A 17,332-nucleotide genomic window follows, 5' to 3' on the forward strand; every position below is an offset into this window, starting at 1 on the left:
CAGAGTGTCGTTGTTCGTTGATCCTTACGGAGAACGGAATCTAAAGATCAAGGTTAAATCAAGGAGAAGTAGGCCGCGTGCATACGTTGAAGTTTATCACATAAACGATCGGGACCCTTAGCCTCGAGTTCGTAACATTGCCTGATCTCCAGAGCTAACCCGACGGCGGTCCACTGAAGTCATTCGTTCTATTTGACGTTGCCGGGACATAATTCCCAATCATTCCATATCAGGGTCTAATCAGATAGCCGTTCGTCCACAAGCCTCTAAGCTGTCGTTGGATAAGTACAGTGTTCGCATGCCCAGGACCACCCTCCTACCTCGTGTGCGTTACGGCAGCGGCCAACGCTCTCGCTCCCTCTCATTGTAACGTCTGCGCCGCATAGAACCAGCGCACAAGCCTTGAAGCAGCAGTCGAGTATACACAGTGGGTGCGTGGATCGATCTGCCAGGCGATGCCGTGAAAGTGGTCGGATCTTGAGGGAGGCGGCCTGCTACGTACTAACCCGCGTGCTGTGGGTGGCGTCGAATAATAGACGACCGACATATGACATCGGAGGCGTGGAATCTAGATGTGTCTCCGAGACGTGTCAGAGTGTCGTGGCCCGCGCGATACAGGATGTTGGTTGGATGGCAGGGGCAGAAACGTGGCGAAAGGGCAGAGCCGCTCGCTCGCTCACCCGTTCAGTCGACCAGAATTGTCTTCTCCAAGGCAGAGTATTGTTGGAAGAAACTGCTGAACAATCTAATCGCGTGGTGCACGTCGTCGGCGCCACCGGTCTCGCGACAACTGTGCATGGAGAGCTGCGGATTACCAAGGTCAAGGGTACGGGCACCGAGATGGGCAGACAACATGGGCCCGATCGTGCTGCCGCAGCTGGAATCGTTGCGCACGACAAAGAGCTGCAACGGCACGCCCTCGGGGTCGGCGTCGACCAGTTTTGGTGCCTTGCGTGCAACTTCCTGGAGGAGCACGATGCCCGGAGAATTGGTGGCGTATCTGGCGTTGGCGTTGACCTTGATGACGGGCCCTTGGTTCATTTCGGGCCGATGGTCAGACTCGTACTTGCCGCCGTAGTTCGGGTTGACCGAGTGGGCCATGTCTGCTGAGAGGAGGAAAGAGCTGGATAGCGTCTGCTCGTAGGCGGTCGACAGTTCCGGGTCCGCGGTATGGTCGTAGGACTCCTCGGAGCCGTCGCCCACTGGCAGGACGGAGAGGCGCCGGATAATCGCCGGCAGCATCATGGAGAACGCGCCCTGGGCCGTCATGCTGCCGATCTCTTCGTGGTCGAAACACGCGATCAGCCGGATTGAGGATTCGTCGTCGAGAGCGGATTTCGACTTTAGTGACTCGATCAGGCCCATCGTTGCACAGTACGTCTGGTTCAGGTTGTCCAGCCGGGCGGAGAAGATAAAGTCGTCGCTGAGGCCTCCTAGACAGGCCTTCTGCGTGTCGTAGAGCACGACCTCAAAGTCGACGACCTCTTCCGGGGAGACTTCTGCGTCTGAGGCAATGAGTTCGACGATGTGAGGGTGGTGCCTGGTCGTGATGGCCTTGAGGGGTGAGAATGGCTTGTTTTGTCCTTCTTCTTCCGCTGGCGATCTGCTCTTGCTCTGCTTCTCATCCTGGCGCTTGAGCTCCGCAGCCACGAGGCCAGCGATGGGGAAGAGCTGCGTCTCCTTGTTGAATTCGAACTTTTCTTGTCGATCGAGGTGGATGGCCAAAGTCGGGATGCGGAGGATAGGTTTCTTGATGTGCACCAGCCTTTGGACCACGTTGCCATCGTCGCCCCGGACCATGACTCTTCCTGCGATGCCGAGATCGCGATCGAACCAGGTATGCCAGAGGCCGCCGCCGTATGTTTCCACACCGACCTGTAGAAAGCCGTCTCCTTGTTTCTTGCTCACGGGCTTGATGCGCAGACAGGGTGAGTCGGTGTGCGCCCCGACCATCGAGATCGGGTTGCCGGGCTTCCATTTCTTGCCTATGGCAAATGCTACAATCGTCGACCCATTTCGAGTGAGGAAGTATTTGCCGCCGGGCACGAGTGCCGATGACCATGAGGTTTTCTCCTAAGAGCAACGTGAGTGGGCTTGCAGAAGAAGGGGAAATATGGTGGAGCTGACTGACGCTGATCTGCTTGAAGCCCACCGAGGTCAGGCGCTCCTTGATGGACTTGACGGCATGGAAGGGCGTTGGTGAAGCATTGACAAAGTCGAGGAAGTCGCTTGCCGCGGCTTTGATCTGTACGGGGGCCATGGTAGAAAATGGCTTGGTGGTAAACAGAGGCTTCGGGAGCAAAAGACGCTGGAGCATGTGCAGCCGTCGAGCGAGTCAAATCTCCTGCTGTAATGTGCTTGTCGAGTGAGGCTACAAGGCGCCTCTACGGAGTATGATCTACGTACAGTATCTACTGTAGCTAAGCTTGGAAGTCTGGGGGAGGGCCAAAGTCCGATGCGTCGGTGGATCGAGCTTCCACCACTTACGGCCCCCGGTTCAATAGACAGCGAGCCTTGCAGCTGACACCAATCGCTTAGGGTTCGCTATGATAACACAAATCCCATCGAATCACTGCGTGCGAACAACCACATCTCAAACAGCCTTGTAAGCCCCCTTGGACGTAAGGGTGCACGCTGAGGGCAAGTCTGAGACTGCCTCATTGCGGGACAGAATCACCAGGAGGACAATGACGGTGACTCCTTGCCGCCCATAACAAAGAGACGCGCGGGTTGTTGTGGGAGCTTGTCAGGTCATTGTTGCGGCCGCGTAAAGTGTTTTTGTTATGATTTCCATAGCCTGCATGGAGCTAGCTCTGTCACGCTGCGTCTTTCACAAGGACAAATGTTGACCATGTACGGAGTAGGAATCCTTATGCCAGAGAATAGGAATCATGGCCGTTGAAGAGCTCAGTGAGCTTCAGACAGTCTTGTACAATCAGATTCGCCGTAGAACTTCAAAGCCCAAGTCCAAGTGAATGTGATGTAGGCCCACAAGAACCCGGATTGGGTTAGGCGGGTAACCAGGCTCTAGACACCCGCGGAAGTTGCGACCCTGAATGGTGTCGATTGAATGACTTTCAATTCACCACCTGCGCATCAGCACCACAACTGCCTCGCTCACCATACATACATTGCCATATACGACATCCGCCATCTGGGTAGTACTGCTCTGGGATTTTCGTCATCATGCTTGGGAATCTAGTCAATTAGCAGATCACAACTTCGCGACTTGAGTGGGTACAGGACTGGGTCAGGGCGACAATCGGGTCGCGGTTGCAGAGACCACCGGCATTCACAACACTGGCACTCGACCTGGTACAGCGTCCCTGGAGCTCATACGACTTCACATTTATCACTGCCTCACCTTCACTCCACGTCACCTTGGTGACTGACCACAACAACATCCTCTGCCGGAAGTGACAACACATCCTTTTTAATCCTCGGCGCTTCCTCACTACTTCCTCACCATGGACAACGATTCTTCAGCTCCCTTGACAGTCGACACCTCAGAGCGCCCCCGAACCCCTACATTACCCACACCCGGCGGCTCAAAGACCCCTCCGACGATATCGACCAAGCGCTTTGCGGTGCCCGAGGAAGGCATGTCCGCCATTCAACGAGCTACAGAGGAAATGGAGGCCGACGCGCTGAACCGGAGACTAAGAGAGATCGAGAATGCTGGAAGACAGAGAGACAGAACTCCAGGCCGAAGTCCTAGTAGGAAAAGACAGCGCATCTACGGAGACCGGTGAGTTGGTGAGAAGTTTGAGGGCGGAGTGATGTGGAACTGATTGGTACCCCAGGTTCATCCCCAACAGAGACGGCCAGGACTTGCAGGCGACCTACAGCTTATTACACGATGATGGCTCACCGGCGACTCCCTCAAGGTCGAGAAAGAAAACCCCTCACGGAGAACTGCATTTTCAACGGACCGAAGAGGCGAATAGGACATACTCAAAGGTTCTGCGCAACGAGTTAATGGGCGATTCAGTACCGCAAGACTACCGGTCTCTTTCTCCAGACGAGTTGTTCGGCCGTCGGCAGACACCTCCAGGTCAGCCATCATTATCAGCAATGCCGCCCGCCTCTATCACCCCCACCACTCCTCACAAGAACATGTTCACCTACAAGTCTCCTCAGAAAGTCATCGGCTCGGGTCATCCAACTCCCTCATCCCGGAATGCAAAGCATCCTGGCATCATCAACCTGAACGCAAGATCGGATCTATATTCAATATCACCCATCAATTACTCTTCTCAGTCGATTCTTCAGACGCCTCGGAAACAACCTCGACCGATCGCAAAAGTTCCCTACAAGGTCTTGGATGCACCAGAGTTGGCGGACGATTTCTACCTGAATCTTGTAGACTGGGGATCGGCCAATATTCTCGGTGTAGGGCTCGGCTCGTGTGTCTACTTGTGGAACAGTACCACTGGTAAAGTAACACAACTGTGCAAGCTTCCTGACAACGATCTGGTGACGTCGGTCGCATGGATACAGCGGGGATCTCATCTTGCCATTGGCACACACAAAGGCTTTGTTCAGATTTATGACGCCGAGAAGTCCAGGAGGTTGCGCACGATGACGGGCCACTCAGCTCGAGTTGGCGCACTGGCTTGGAATGACCATATCTTGACGTCCGGCTCTCGAGATCGACTAATCTATCATCGAGATGTGCGGAGTCCGGATCAATACCTGCGGAGGCTGGCAGGGCATAAACAAGAAGTTTGTGGTCTGCGCTGGAACACCGAGGATGGCCAACTTGCCTCAGGCGGGAATGACAACAAGCTTTGTGTGTGGGACAAGCTGTCTGAAACACCACTCTATCGATTCTCGAACCACGTTGCAGCAGTCAAGGCAATCGCTTGGAGTCCTCATCAGCATCATTTACTCGCTTCAGGTGGAGGTACAGCGGATCGGTCAATCAAGTTCTGGAACACCGCCAACGGATCACTTATCAAGGAGGTCGACACTGGGAGTCAAGTCTGCAACCTAGCCTGGAGCAAGAACAGCGACGAGATCGTCAGTACGCACGGGTACAGCCAGAATCAGATCGTGGTGTGGAAGTATCCCAAGATGGAGCAGGTCGTCAGTCTTACTGGGCATACGTTCCGTGTTCTCTACCTGAGCACCAGTCCTGACGGTACTACTGTTGTGACGGGAGCGGGGGATGAAACACTCCGATTCTGGAGGGTGTTTGGCAAGAAGGGCAATGAAGGTCGGAACAGTGATGGCATCGCGGGCGGATTGGGTGATTGGGGTGCTATCCGATGATACCTCCACCCACAGGCTTATTTCTTGACGTCTTGACGGAATCGACCGTACCCGAGCAACCCAGACGTATCACGACTTCACCGTTGACATACAGCCAGACCTGTACAGCAATGACTCTTATACGGCTACGACCTCCAGCTATCTCTACGACTGATGTGGTGCTGTTTGCTTTGATTGTGGTTTTAATTAGCAAGCGCGAGCGTCTTCTCGGAATGAAAATCAGACCCAGCAAGCGGAGTGCGATCTCCAGGACTATCGTGAATGTGCTACGAGCTAATGGCAGGAGGGCTCGGATACTCACAGGAATATTGGGGTGGATATGGACCGAAGTGGGCATTGGTCCTGTTCTTTTCTTGCAAGCGAGGCGCTCCAGGTTGCGTAGGCGTCTACTATGCTCAAGCCCAATCGGTATCGTCCTTGCCACCACTCACATGGCGTCTAAGCGCGCTATCTTCAGCGAAAAGCAAGACAGAGAATTCAAGAAGTGACATTGACCACCATGTTTCTGTCTGATTCACTCGTAAAGACCATGTCGGTCGGCTAGATCGTACCACCTCGTCCGAGAGGGGCGGATACAATGCTGACGACGTTATGGCTCGAGAAGCGGATCAGATGGTTGACTACCACATATTCGCACTTGGAATCCCAATGACGATCTCATACACGAAGGGAGAGAGTCCCCAAGAGAGGAACAATGTCGGCTCCTCCGTACGGTCAAATGCCTTTTGTACAAGAACGCAGAGTCTATCAAGCGCTATGGAAAGGACCCTGAGAACTACGCGGCCACACGCCACACGGCTGTAGCTACTGTGTACAGAGAGAGGCTGGCTGGCTGGCTGGTTTTACATAGGAAGACCGCTCGCTCAGCTCGAAGCTCGTCCCTCTCCTCTCGCCCGTCACCCCCAATTGACTTTCCTACAGTGCGTAGTCAGTAGGAAGGGTATCCGCTCCCTCTCACGCGCACGCTCAAATGCACTGTGTACAAAAAGGCATAGTAGTCTATCGGGCGCAGTGGGGGAAGCCTGGGAACTTCTTCACGCTCACGCGGCTGTAGTTACAGAGGCTGGCTGATTCAGGAGGACCACTCAGCTCGATGCTGGTAAGGAAGACCACTCCTCTCAAGGCTCCTCCCTTTTCTCTCGCCCACTGGTTCACTTCCCTACAGTGCGTAGTAAATAGGTACACACGTAGGCACGTTCAGAGCACCAACTTGCCCGGCTCGAGCTGCAGCACGGTCTTGACTCGCTCCAGAAACGTCCGGGCCCGCTTCTCCTCACCCTTGGGCACCATGAGGCTGAAAACGTTGAGCGCCCCCTCCGAGGTGGTGGCCAAGGTGCGCCCCGGGGTCGTGGAGGCCGGCGTGGAGGAAAGACGAGCCGCCGCTGCTGACCGTCGCGGCGTCACTTTACCGGACAGGATGTCGAGGATGTCGATTTTGTGTTCTGTACTGGTGCCCAGCTGTCTCGAGGAGCGTGAGGATGGCGCGGGCGTGGATCCACGCGGGACGGCGGGAAAGGCGTCGATCTGCGGCAGGTATGTCCCTCTCGATGTCGTGGGGATGGATGTCAGGCCGAGGACGGCGTTGAAGAGGTCGTCTGCCGAGGGCTTTGCGTTTTTCGGTTTCGGCAGGTCGTCGTTGGCCAGGTCGACGGCGCGGGCGAGGAACGTGGAGATGGGCACCGTCACGCCCAGCGTGTCTTTGACCCGTTTTTGCACCTTGAGTACCTCCGACAGCGAAATCGTCAGGGATACGCTCGTCACGGGAGGGACCTCGGCTGCTCTAGCCACTTTGCCTCGTGTGGTGTCTTCTGAAGGGGCGGGCTTGTTTTCCGGCGTCGCGGGTAGGACTTTGATGTTACTCAGGTCGAGGTGGCCCATGTGTTCGATGCGCTTGGATTGTTCGGCCGAATAGTCTGACGCGATGGCGCCCAGGTATGCGAGGACGTCGCCCTTGAGTAGTCGGCCATTGGGACCTGTGGCGACGATCTTGGCCACGTCTTCGTCGGGGATGTGGTTCTCGTGGATGAGCGCAATCACGGACGGGTAGAGAGGATATTTCGGATTCGCGCCCGGTCCCTTCGGGCTCGTCTTGGGTTTGTCCTTCGCGGGCCTCGGGTCCTGCGGTGTGCCCGGTGTGCTCTTCTCCGCGCCGGAGCTCTCGTACTTCGCATCGTCCCCGCCCTTGATGTTCTCCGCTGGGGACTGCACGGGTTTGGAGTCGTCGGCCGGGATCTCGAGGCTCGAGACGTCGTCTCCTGCATCCGCGAGGACGGCTATCCTCGTGCCGACTTGTACGGATTTCGACCCATCGCCCTGGAAGATCTTGGCCATGACGCCATCCTCTTGGGCTTCCACGTCCATGGACGCCTTGTCCGTCTCGATTTCTAGCAGGATGTCCCCGGCGGAAAAGGAGTCGCCTTCCTTGACTTTCCAGCTGGAGATATTGCCTTCGGTCATGGTCGGCGACATGGCGGGCATCATGAAGTTATGCGCCGCGAGGGCAGAAGGCGTCGAGGAGAATGCCCGTCGGGCATGGTGTTGGGATTGTTGTGAAAGGGCGCATTGGGAGGATGTGAGCTGGCGAGCGAGCAGTCGAACTGACTGTCGGCCAGCCATGGCAAGAGAATTGCAATAGGAGAGCCAGCGAGATCTATCTGATCAGAGCAGATGCATTGACCGGCGAGTGCACGGGTGCGCGGCGAGCTGGCGTGTTGTTTGTAAAGTACGGAGTACGGAGCATTGAGGCCGTGATTGTTGAGAGCGAGTTGGCCGACGGACTTTCTTAAGCTCCAGCTCCACTTCGCTGCCGCTTGTCGCTCACCGAGAAATCATTTAGATGCAAATAGTCGACCGTAGCTGCTACGGCGCAGTTGAAGTGCAGACTGTGCAAACCCACCGAACGAGTCAACTCGATTTCACCTCGCACTTACAACACCACGTACTTCTCTTAGCTGCCTCATGCTCATATGCTTGGACACTCTGCTAGATACACGCGGCTTCTATTGTTCTCTGAAATGATACTTTGGGTAAGTAATGCAGGCTTGCACCAAGCTGACTGTCCAGGCCAGACTCTGACCATCCAAGGTTTCCCGAGCCCCTCTTCGTATTCCCGGGATACGAGTCTTTGAGAAGTCTCGTATCCCGTTCCTCAGTCATGATTGCTATTGGAACAAGAATGCCACTGCTGCAACATCAAACCAGGCAGGGCAGGTGCTTCCTCCGCGGCCTATCACGCCTGGCTTTCGCTCGGTTCTCGTGTGCCACCCGCGTCGTATACCTGAGATAGAGGCACGTCTGCGCCGCGGCTTAAACCTTCCTGCTAGAAGACGGCCTCTAACCAGTCCACTGGCATGTCTGATCCTGTTTACCTTAGCAGGTCTAGCTCGATGCCATCGCAAGACTTCAAATACGTATTACTGTGGTGCCTGTGCGAGTCTTTCAGCCTTTCTCCATTGCCTCGAGGTATAAGGCAGCCTCAAAGTTCGCCGTTGATGTCATCTTCGGACTGCGATAACTTCGCAACCATCTTCACCTTTGTCTATACCTCGTTAGCATCTCATCAAAACAATCCGCGATGAAGGGTGTCATCTTTGAGAAGCAGGGAGCTGAGCCAACGGTCGTTGATGACCTGGACAAGCCGTCGCCGGGACCAGATCAGCTGCTGGTAAAGTCCATCTGGACAGCAATCAACCCTGTGTAAGTGAGAACGATCCATCCTAGTGTCCTTGTTTCTTCGGCGTTAGCTTTTAGCTAGAGGTGGTTTGCGCGCAAGTCCTGCGCCGGTCTATCTGGCACAAGGTATTTTGCTGGCGTGCGAATGGTCCCGGTTACCTGAGCAGCGTCTTGGTTGTTTTTGCCCGGATGCGAACAGTCTCGATCAGAGGCTAACGATGTTTTAGGGACCATTTCATGGCCGCGTATGGCCTTCTTGTGGTCAATTGGCCGCTAGGACTTGGCGTTGATGCCGCTGGCATTGTGGTCGAGGCGGGAAGTGAGGCGACTTCCCAGTACGGTTTCACATCCGGTGATCAGGTGTTCGGCTGCACCAGGGTAGGAATGCTGGGATACACCGGCGCCCAAGAATACTTCCTGTTTGATGCCGCAGTGACTCTTCGGAAGCCAGACAATATTTCTTTGCTCGAGGCCGCGACGTTGGGGGTGGCAAGTGAGACAGCATGTCTGGGGTTGTTCGACGGCCTCAAGCTCACCTTACCTGATCCTAGAAATCTCCCAGCGTCCAAAGAAGAATGGATCGTCATATTGGGAGGCGCCAGCAATGTCGGAAAAGCAGCAATTCAGCTCGCTAAAGCGACCGGTTATAATGTGGCCGCCTCATGTTCGAGCAAATCTGCTGCTGTCGTCAAAGAACTCGGCGCCGTTCCGTTTGACTACAAGCAACCCTTGGAGGATCAATTCAGGGCTGTGCTGGACATCACTGGCGGCGACGTTGGCCGCATCTACGACGCAGTCGCAGGGGACGACCCTGTTCTCGCCAAAGAGTTGTTCAAGGCAAGCAAGAGCACCCAGAAGTTTTTCGCTACCACAAACGACTGGAGCGGCATAGGTGACTTTGAGGGTGGCAAGACCTACCTTGTTGCTCTGGGAACTGTTGGGCGACCAGAAGCCACTGAATTAAACAAGAAGGTTGCGACGTACATTCCTGTCATCATTGGCCTAATTGAGGCGGGCAAACTCTTGCCGACAGAGTATGAAGTGATTGGCAACGGAGGCTTCGAGGATGCGATCAAGGCATATCATCACCAATTAGCTGGCGCTGGAGGATCGAAGAAAGTTGTGGTCAAGATCCAAGACGAATAGTCGGTTAGTCAGACTCATAATGCCCGAAGCTGAATTTATCCTGAGCAGCTGGCATGCCGTGTCTGTATGCGAGGACGGAGGAGGGATGAGGCTGTTGCTGGGTTACCGAGTTCGCGAAATCATTGCCTGGAGACCAAGCTTCTTGGGTCGCAAACTGCTGTTGTGCTTGGCATGCAGTGATAGGAGGGACTTCGTCCGCGTTGAATCAACCAGGGTTGTCACTAATTGGACCCAGTGATGCTGTTAGCCCCGTGTCGGGTACCAAGATCAACAGAATCACCACTCCGGCACCGATAAGATATCCGACCTAAGGCACCATGCTACAGGGCTTTTGTGTCCTGGACAGGGTGTCAAATGTCGAGTGTGTGGTGGACTCTCTTGTCGCGCAAGCTAATAATGTGTCTGGAGGGGAACGTATAGGCGTCCTGGTCGCAAGCATCGCTCACATGAACACGAGATTATGCAACTGCTGCTGAGGAAGAACGAGATCTGTTGCACATACGCTGACAAGTAGCAAATTGTCAACAAGTACAATCCAGTAACCGCCGACACGATAGAGAATTGCTTCTTCCAAGTAGAGCGACTGGTGCTCGTAACGGCCCCCACGGGGATGTTGATGTTCGATGTCCTCGTTCACTCGGGTCCGCTAGAAGGACGCTTTCGGTGCAACTGCTCAGTCCACCGTACTGCTGAAATTCGGAACCATATGCCTTACCACGATTCCAGATTGGACGCCGAAATTCCAGAAGGGGATTGCTGCATTCAGTGTAACCCTGTAATGGGCGGCTTGTTGAACAAGTGCACAGCAGCCGGGGCGTAAGTTGTGGAGAGACCGTCATTGTCCACGCTGGTGTAGCAGATGAACCCAGAGTCCCTAGTGTTCCAGTCAGAGAGGTAGTAGGACTATATTGAGTCGACGCAGATCTCTGCTCTTATGCGCATGGCTTGCGGCCGAAGAGATCCGCCTCATTTTGAACTGGATGACAGGATGACACTGTAGATATATGCGCGCTCGGCGAAGCTTTGGACTGACAGGAGGATCGCTGGACCAGAGCCTGATTGTCACAGAGTTAGTTGCTTTTCGCAGGATAATGCAATGATCAGCCGTGAGACGGGCCTTGATTTGTAGCCTCGTGGCCTTGTGTTCCTGGTCAGTGGCGAAACGACGGGGCTGCTTCCCCATGGCGATAGCTGCCTGCCATTGGCAAATGACTTGAACAAGTTCTTGGAGTCACCTTGAGCACCAATGTGGTGTGCCGGCGAAACCACCGCAGCGTGGAGAGACAGGCCCACTTCAACCTCGCAGGTCACGTAGCCGTTGGTCAATGGCCAACTGCGACCAGGCGCTTCACATTCGCTTGACTCCAAGATTAAACGTCTCTTTGTGATATTGTCGTCGAATACCATGGATTCACACAAAGAGCCTCCTGTTCTGCCGGGATTCCCAGCCACGGGCGCACGGTAAGTTAAGGTGCCGAATACTACGCCTAATACGAAATGAGGCAGGGGTGACGCATCCCGGGCGGAACTCAGGACGAAACTGAGGTGAGAGTGAATACTCCGTACTGGCAAGCTTCCTGTCATTGCGTTATTTTCCCTGCCCACGAAACAAAGTGATGCTGTCTTGCTACGCTGCTTAGGTTTCCCGTCACTCGTTATCGCACCACCAAGGCAGGAGGATTCAGGATTCCAGACACACTGCACACCGCACACCGCACACCTCACGCCACACTTTGTTGTGCGTCTTGTTTGATTCGGGACATAGCAACCGTGTCCAACCCCCATCTCAGCTCCCGAAGCCGTGCGAGTGCTACCCAATTCCATTCTTCCCCCACGCTCCCACGAGGACGTCCATTCGTTCTCAACATTCACGGATCGATCTCATTGAACGCATACTAATAACAACTCGGTCGCCGATCGCCCTACACACGACGGGCGCACACAATTCTCCCATCTGTACCCGGCCGACCCGTTTGTGACACCAAGAGCTTCCGCTCCACAGGTGTGACGTCCGAAGGCCGCAGCTGCAGCATAGACCTTTCTCTCCCTGCCCGACGGGGTCCTTTCTCCAGTCGTTCCACTCTAGCCCTTGTCCGCAAAGCGAGCAAACTTCAGAGAAATGCGCCAATAGGAATGAAGGCCTGTGGCCGGCACGCATCGGATGAAGCGCACAGGGGAATGGGAATGGGAGGAGACAGGCGATATAGAAATGGGCAAAGATGCAGACAACATCCCAGATGGCTCCTCTAACGGGCTCAGAAACACGAAGTACTCAGGTCCAGCCACCAAGGCTGAGCAGCTCCCCGCTGACCGTTCCTTGTCCGCCACCGCCTCCTACACTTCGACATCGAATATGCCCCGACCTGCTGGATGCACTTCGCCTAAATGGGTTCTCAAGGAGGACCGTCATCACGAGTCTCGACCTTCCGATTCAGGCTACCATTCGTCGCCGGAGACGCGTGTCGAGGCGCCCCAACAGGCCAGGCAAGTACCGGATAAAGAGTGCACCCCACCACCGAGCGATCCTCATTGTGCTGGGGCTGAAGACACCGAGAACCTGGTTGCGATACCTCCCTGCACTAGTGAAGCCGAAGTCGACGCGCTGCTCAACGCTAGTCCTTATCCTCCGGTCACAAAAGAATCTCTTGGGGAGCTGGAGCTCACTTACATTCAATCGAACGTTACCCTGCGCATCGATATCAACTACGACCATGACCTCCACTTCACCCCGATCTCCGGTGGCAAGGGCGAACAGAAGAAGAGGGATGCAAGGCGGTATTGGCATAGTCTCGAGGTTGAACTGAGGATAGTCTATCAGCATAGCTTGTTGGTCTCGTGTGCAAAATGCGATGAGAGACGTTCTCCCAGCTCGGATAAACGTGTCCTTGAGGGAAGGCCACCTTCGTTTAGGCGGAGGCTGCCGGCCTTGTTCCAGAAATTGCAAGAATTGCTCGTCATTCTGGTGCCCGAGAAGGATCAAGATCAGATCAGTCAGTATCTTGACGTATCTCTGCTGTTGCAAGAGGTGTCTCATGGTCTTCTAGACATTGTTCGTCTGGCTCGATGGCTCGATGGTCTGCTCACCAGCCACTGCGCACCAATGCGAGATGTATCGGCTCATGAGATGGCTGAAATGATCAGGCAAGGCGCCGAGAATGGAGACATTCACATCCTTGTCGCTGGGATCGAGACGCTCTTCCAGATCCTCGAGGCTATGAAGCTGGATGTTGCTAACCATCAGATCAGAAGCTTTCGTTATCTCTTGATCGATGATACCGTCGCCTTTCAGCAAGAGTTCTTCAGATCCAGGATCGGCCACGGCAATCTCGAAGCACAGGCGTCGCGGAAGTGGTACGACCTTGCGGTCGCAAAACACCAACAGTGTCACATCGACCGCCAGACTCCAAGATCAATGCCTCTAGCTGTTCTAGTCGACGGTATGCTTGAACTCTGTCTCTGGCCGGATCCGAAGCTTCCGGCAACCCTTGCTTATGACCAAAAGCGCCTGAAGGAGTTACGCGGCGACATTCAAGACTTTGTCCACCTGGATATGTGTCTCTTGGTGTTCAACCAGCTGGTCCGTGAGCTCTCTGGTCCTGAGAGCCAGAGCATGTTGGAGAGACAGGTCGCGGAGATGCATTTTCTTCTGCGAAACAGAATCATGGATATTACCGACGGCAATCCGGAAGAAGTTTCGCAGATCTGGCTACAACACACAGAAGCCATTGCGGTTGAGCTCAGCCGTGCCGCATCGCTTGTCCACCTGGGCCGTGCCGTGCCAATTCCTTCTACCACGGTTGCGAAGACGACGTGGCTCTTGCAACAAATGTTCGTAAACGAGCATCAGCACCACCGCCGTGCACGACAGTTAGTCCGTGCGATTGAACAGGAAGCACATACACACGCAATCAGATTCCAAAACATGACGACACTGGAGATATCCCATGCACAGAAACACTGGCAACAGGTCCGCGCACAAGGATGTCGATGGCGACTCTTGCCCGAAATAGATGACATAGCCAGGCGACTGGCGCACATTGCATCAATTCACTGGAGAGTCTGGGCGGAGTTGGTTTACTCGGATCCGGAAGACGGGCTGGAACTTGGCGTTGACGATACGGCGAGCATTTCGGGCGACGAGGCTCAGAAAATGACGGACGATCCAATTGAGTTTGTACAACACAACCTACAAGATACCCCTTGCCGATGATATGACCTGCAAGGCGTTGTTGAGATGGGGTTCGTTAAGCACAAGCCACGGCGTCTTGTTGCTGCCAACCATGCCCATTGGGGTGGCATTTTGGGAAAAGGTCTCGATTCTATCAACTCGATAATAGCCCGTAGGGCCTCATCTCGTTAGCATTAGCATACTGTGTACGGTGTAGTTGCGTGCTCAATATCTAGCGTTTGAGTATTCCACTACAAGTCAAAACAAAGATGGCTCGTCTATTCCGGTCAGGTAGTCGCCAGCAGCTTGACCTGATCTGATGTCGAGTGCATCCGCTCCGCTCGGCGAAAAGCCCGCCGAAGAGGCAATGTCAGGGCCACGCAGCACTCGTCTCTTCTCCGCACCCCGGTGTCATCAGAAAACAATAACCGACAATTGCCGGCATGCAGGGTCAGAAACAAAGGCAGCAACGGGACTGGATGCACGCCCTGTGGTCAAGTCGGGCAACGAGCCGAGGGTACCGTGTCTACCATGCCCTACCTACTGACCTCCTTTGTGGACTTCAGACTGTTGGGTGACTGATTGAACTGTGATTGAACTGGGATTCGGCAAAGTAGAAAGAGGTTCAGTAAGTAGATAGGAATGCCACGTGTATGTGAGAGAGGGATATATACTTATGACAAGGTATCAGGTTGTTCTAGACTACAGACAGCTTAGAGGGATACACCGTGGTATCGGTATCAGAACGAGGACGAGTATCAGCAGCATCCGTACGCCTAAGCCAGTCAATTTCGACAAAAATATCGATATCAATACCCGTGCGAGCGCCTAGCAAACCATTTTGATTCCACTCAACAGTCGACATGAGCTGTCAACCCGACCAGACGTGCTCGACGTGCGACAGCCACGACACGCACCATGTCCCCGACATCGAAGACTACAAGGCCGAGGTAGCGTCTCTGCGCCAACGGACTGCCGAGCTAGAACGACAGCTCTCGAGGGTCCAAAGCCACCAAACCAAGACGAACGGCGAGTCAGATGGTGCGTCCGAGTCACCACCACGCAAACTCCGGTCGGCGCACTGGTTCAACAACCCTTCCGACCCGGAGATGATGGCGCTGTACACGGACCGGTTCCTCAACTACGGGCTCACGGTGGGCGAGCTGAACAGCGGCAGGCCCATCATCGGCATCGCCCAGTCCGGCAGCGACATTGCGCCCTGCAACCGGTACCACCTGGAGCTGGCGAAGCGGGTGCGCGAGGGGATTCGAGCGGCGGGCGGGATCGCGTTCGAGTTCCCGACGCACCCGATCCAGGAGTCCGTGCGGCGCCCGACGGCCACGCTGGACCGCAACCTTTTGTACCTGGGGCTCGTGGAGATCTTGCACGCGTACCCTTTGGACGGGGTGGTGTTGCTTACGGGCTGCGACAAGACCACGCCCGCGATGCTCATGGCCGCGGCGAGTGTCAACATCCCGGCCATCTGCCTGAACGTGGGACCCATGCTGAACGGACGCCTGCATGGCACGCGCGACCGCATCGGCAGCGGCACGATCCTGTGGAAGGCGCGCGACCTGCACGCCGCGGGCCAGATCGACGACGACATGATGGTAGAGATGATCGCCGCGGGGACCCCCTCCGCGGGCCACTGCAACACCATGGGCACGGCGTCGACGATGAACGCGTTGGCCGAGGCCCTGGGCATGGCGCTGCCGGGCAGCGCGGCCATCCCGGCCCCGTACCGCGAAAGGGCGCAGTGCGCGTTCCGCACCGGCAAGCAGATTGTCGAAATGGTCCGCGTGGACCGCAAGCCCAGCGACATCCTGACGCGGGCCGCCTTCGAAAACGCCGTCGTCGTCAACAGCGCCATTGGCGGGAGTACGAACGCGCCGATCCATCTGAACGCCATTGCCAAGCACGTCGGCGTGCCCCTGGACCTGGACGACTGGGATGCCATCGGCTTTGACGTGCCGTTGTTGCTCAACGTCCAGCCCGCGGGCGAGATGCTGTGCGAGGAGTACTACAAGGCCGGCGGGCTGCCCGCGGTGATGGCCGAGTTGCTGCAGCACGGCAAACTGCACGAGGGCGCCCTGACGTGTAACGGGCGGACCGTGGCCGACAACGCAAAGGGCCAGTTCTCGTGGGATCGCAGTACCATTAGAAGTTATGACCATCCCCTCAAGCCCAGCGCCGGCTTCTTGCACATGAAGGGCAATCTGTTCGACTCGGCGATTATGAAGACGTCGGTCATCTCGGACGACTTTCGCGCCGAGTTCCTCGACGACCCGAACGATCCGAACGCCTTCGAGTGCAAGGCCGTGGTGTTTGACGGGCGCGAGGACTTCATCAACAGGATCGACGATCCCAAGACAAACGTCGACAGGAGGACCATTCTCGTCATGCGCGGCGCCGGGCCGCTGGGATATCCGTGAGTTGAATACTGTCTCACTCTGTGGCTGCGCAAAGACTAACGTGGGGCAACCGCAGTGGCGCCGCCGAAGTCGTCAACATGCACGCCCCAGGCCATGTCATCAAGCAGGGCGTCACCTCGTTACCCTGTATCGGCGACGGTCGCCAATCAGGCACATCCGGGTCCCCCTCGATCCTGAACGCGAGCCCCGAGGCAGCAGCCGGCGGGAACCTGGCGCTCCTTCGCGACGGAGACATGGTCAGAGTCGATCTCCCTAAGCGGCAGGTCAGACTGCTGGTGTCGGACGAGGAGCTGAGCAAGCGGCGCGACGAGCTCGAGGCCCAGGGCGGGTATGCCGTTCCCGAGAGCCAGACTCCGTGGCAGGATATCTTCCGGCGCGAGACGGGCCAGCTGAGTGGGGGGATGGTGTTGAACTGTGCGCCCAAGTATCAGCGCATTGCGCAGAAGTGGCCTGCTCCACGGCATAATCATTGATGGGGGCGCATTCACGGGCCTCGAGCTGTGCTTTCGAGCGCTGTGCATGTCAAAGGCTGCGGCGTCGGTGATGGTCAACTCGGTCAGAATAGTACTGTAGTAGCGGCGGCAGCATATCGTCAACTTACAGTCGCGATTCTGAATTTTCGTAAGTCGTCGCTCGCGCA

At 55.7% G+C, this 17,332-nt stretch overlaps 6 protein-coding genes across 6 annotated transcripts; 4 read left to right on the forward strand and 2 right to left on the reverse strand.

The window, feature by feature from the left end:
* Nucleotides 1-684: 684 nt before the first annotated feature.
* On the reverse strand, nt 685-2,260 carry A1O7_03554 (aspartyl aminopeptidase; the record flags this gene model as incomplete). Its single annotated transcript, XM_007757573.1, has 2 exons — nt 685-2,073; nt 2,132-2,260. 2 exons carry the CDS (start codon nt 2,258-2,260, stop codon nt 685-687), a joined length of 1,518 nt encoding a protein of 505 aa, XP_007755763.1.
* Nucleotides 2,261-3,467: 1,207 nt separating this feature from the next.
* On the forward strand, nt 3,468-5,274 carry A1O7_03555 (cell division cycle 20-like protein 1, cofactor-APC complex; the record flags this gene model as incomplete). Its single annotated transcript, XM_007757574.1, has 2 exons — nt 3,468-3,748; nt 3,804-5,274. The coding sequence occupies 2 exons, from the start codon at nt 3,468-3,470 to the stop codon at nt 5,272-5,274; spliced, it is 1,752 nt and encodes a 583-aa protein (XP_007755764.1).
* Nucleotides 5,275-6,471: 1,197 nt separating this feature from the next.
* A1O7_03556 (uncharacterized protein) lies at nt 6,472-7,890 on the reverse strand (the record flags this gene model as incomplete). The annotated part of the gene is made up of 1 exon (XM_007757575.1): nt 6,472-7,890. One exon carries the CDS (start codon nt 7,888-7,890, stop codon nt 6,472-6,474), a length of 1,419 nt encoding a protein of 472 aa, XP_007755765.1.
* A 958-nt stretch (nt 7,891-8,848) lies between these two features.
* On the forward strand, nt 8,849-10,092 carry A1O7_03557 (uncharacterized protein; the record flags this gene model as incomplete). The annotated part of the gene is made up of 2 exons (XM_007757576.1): nt 8,849-8,970; nt 9,174-10,092. The coding sequence occupies 2 exons, from the start codon at nt 8,849-8,851 to the stop codon at nt 10,090-10,092; spliced, it is 1,041 nt and encodes a 346-aa protein (XP_007755766.1).
* Nucleotides 10,093-12,301: 2,209 nt separating this feature from the next.
* Nucleotides 12,302-14,302, forward strand: A1O7_03558 (uncharacterized protein; the record flags this gene model as incomplete). The annotated part of the gene is made up of 1 exon (XM_007757577.1): nt 12,302-14,302. One exon carries the CDS (start codon nt 12,302-12,304, stop codon nt 14,300-14,302), a length of 2,001 nt encoding a protein of 666 aa, XP_007755767.1.
* An 821-nt stretch (nt 14,303-15,123) lies between these two features.
* On the forward strand, nt 15,124-17,165 carry A1O7_03559 (dihydroxy-acid dehydratase; the record flags this gene model as incomplete). Its single annotated transcript, XM_007757578.1, has 2 exons — nt 15,124-16,688; nt 16,748-17,165. The coding sequence occupies 2 exons, from the start codon at nt 15,124-15,126 to the stop codon at nt 17,163-17,165; spliced, it is 1,983 nt and encodes a 660-aa protein (XP_007755768.1).
* Between the last annotated feature and the right edge of the window lie 167 nt (nt 17,166-17,332).

This window comes from Cladophialophora yegresii, assembly GCF_000585515.1.
Source record: "Cladophialophora yegresii CBS 114405 chromosome Unknown aczIN-supercont1.2, whole genome shotgun sequence".
Classification (NCBI taxonomy): domain Eukaryota; kingdom Fungi; phylum Ascomycota; class Eurotiomycetes; order Chaetothyriales; family Herpotrichiellaceae; genus Cladophialophora; species Cladophialophora yegresii.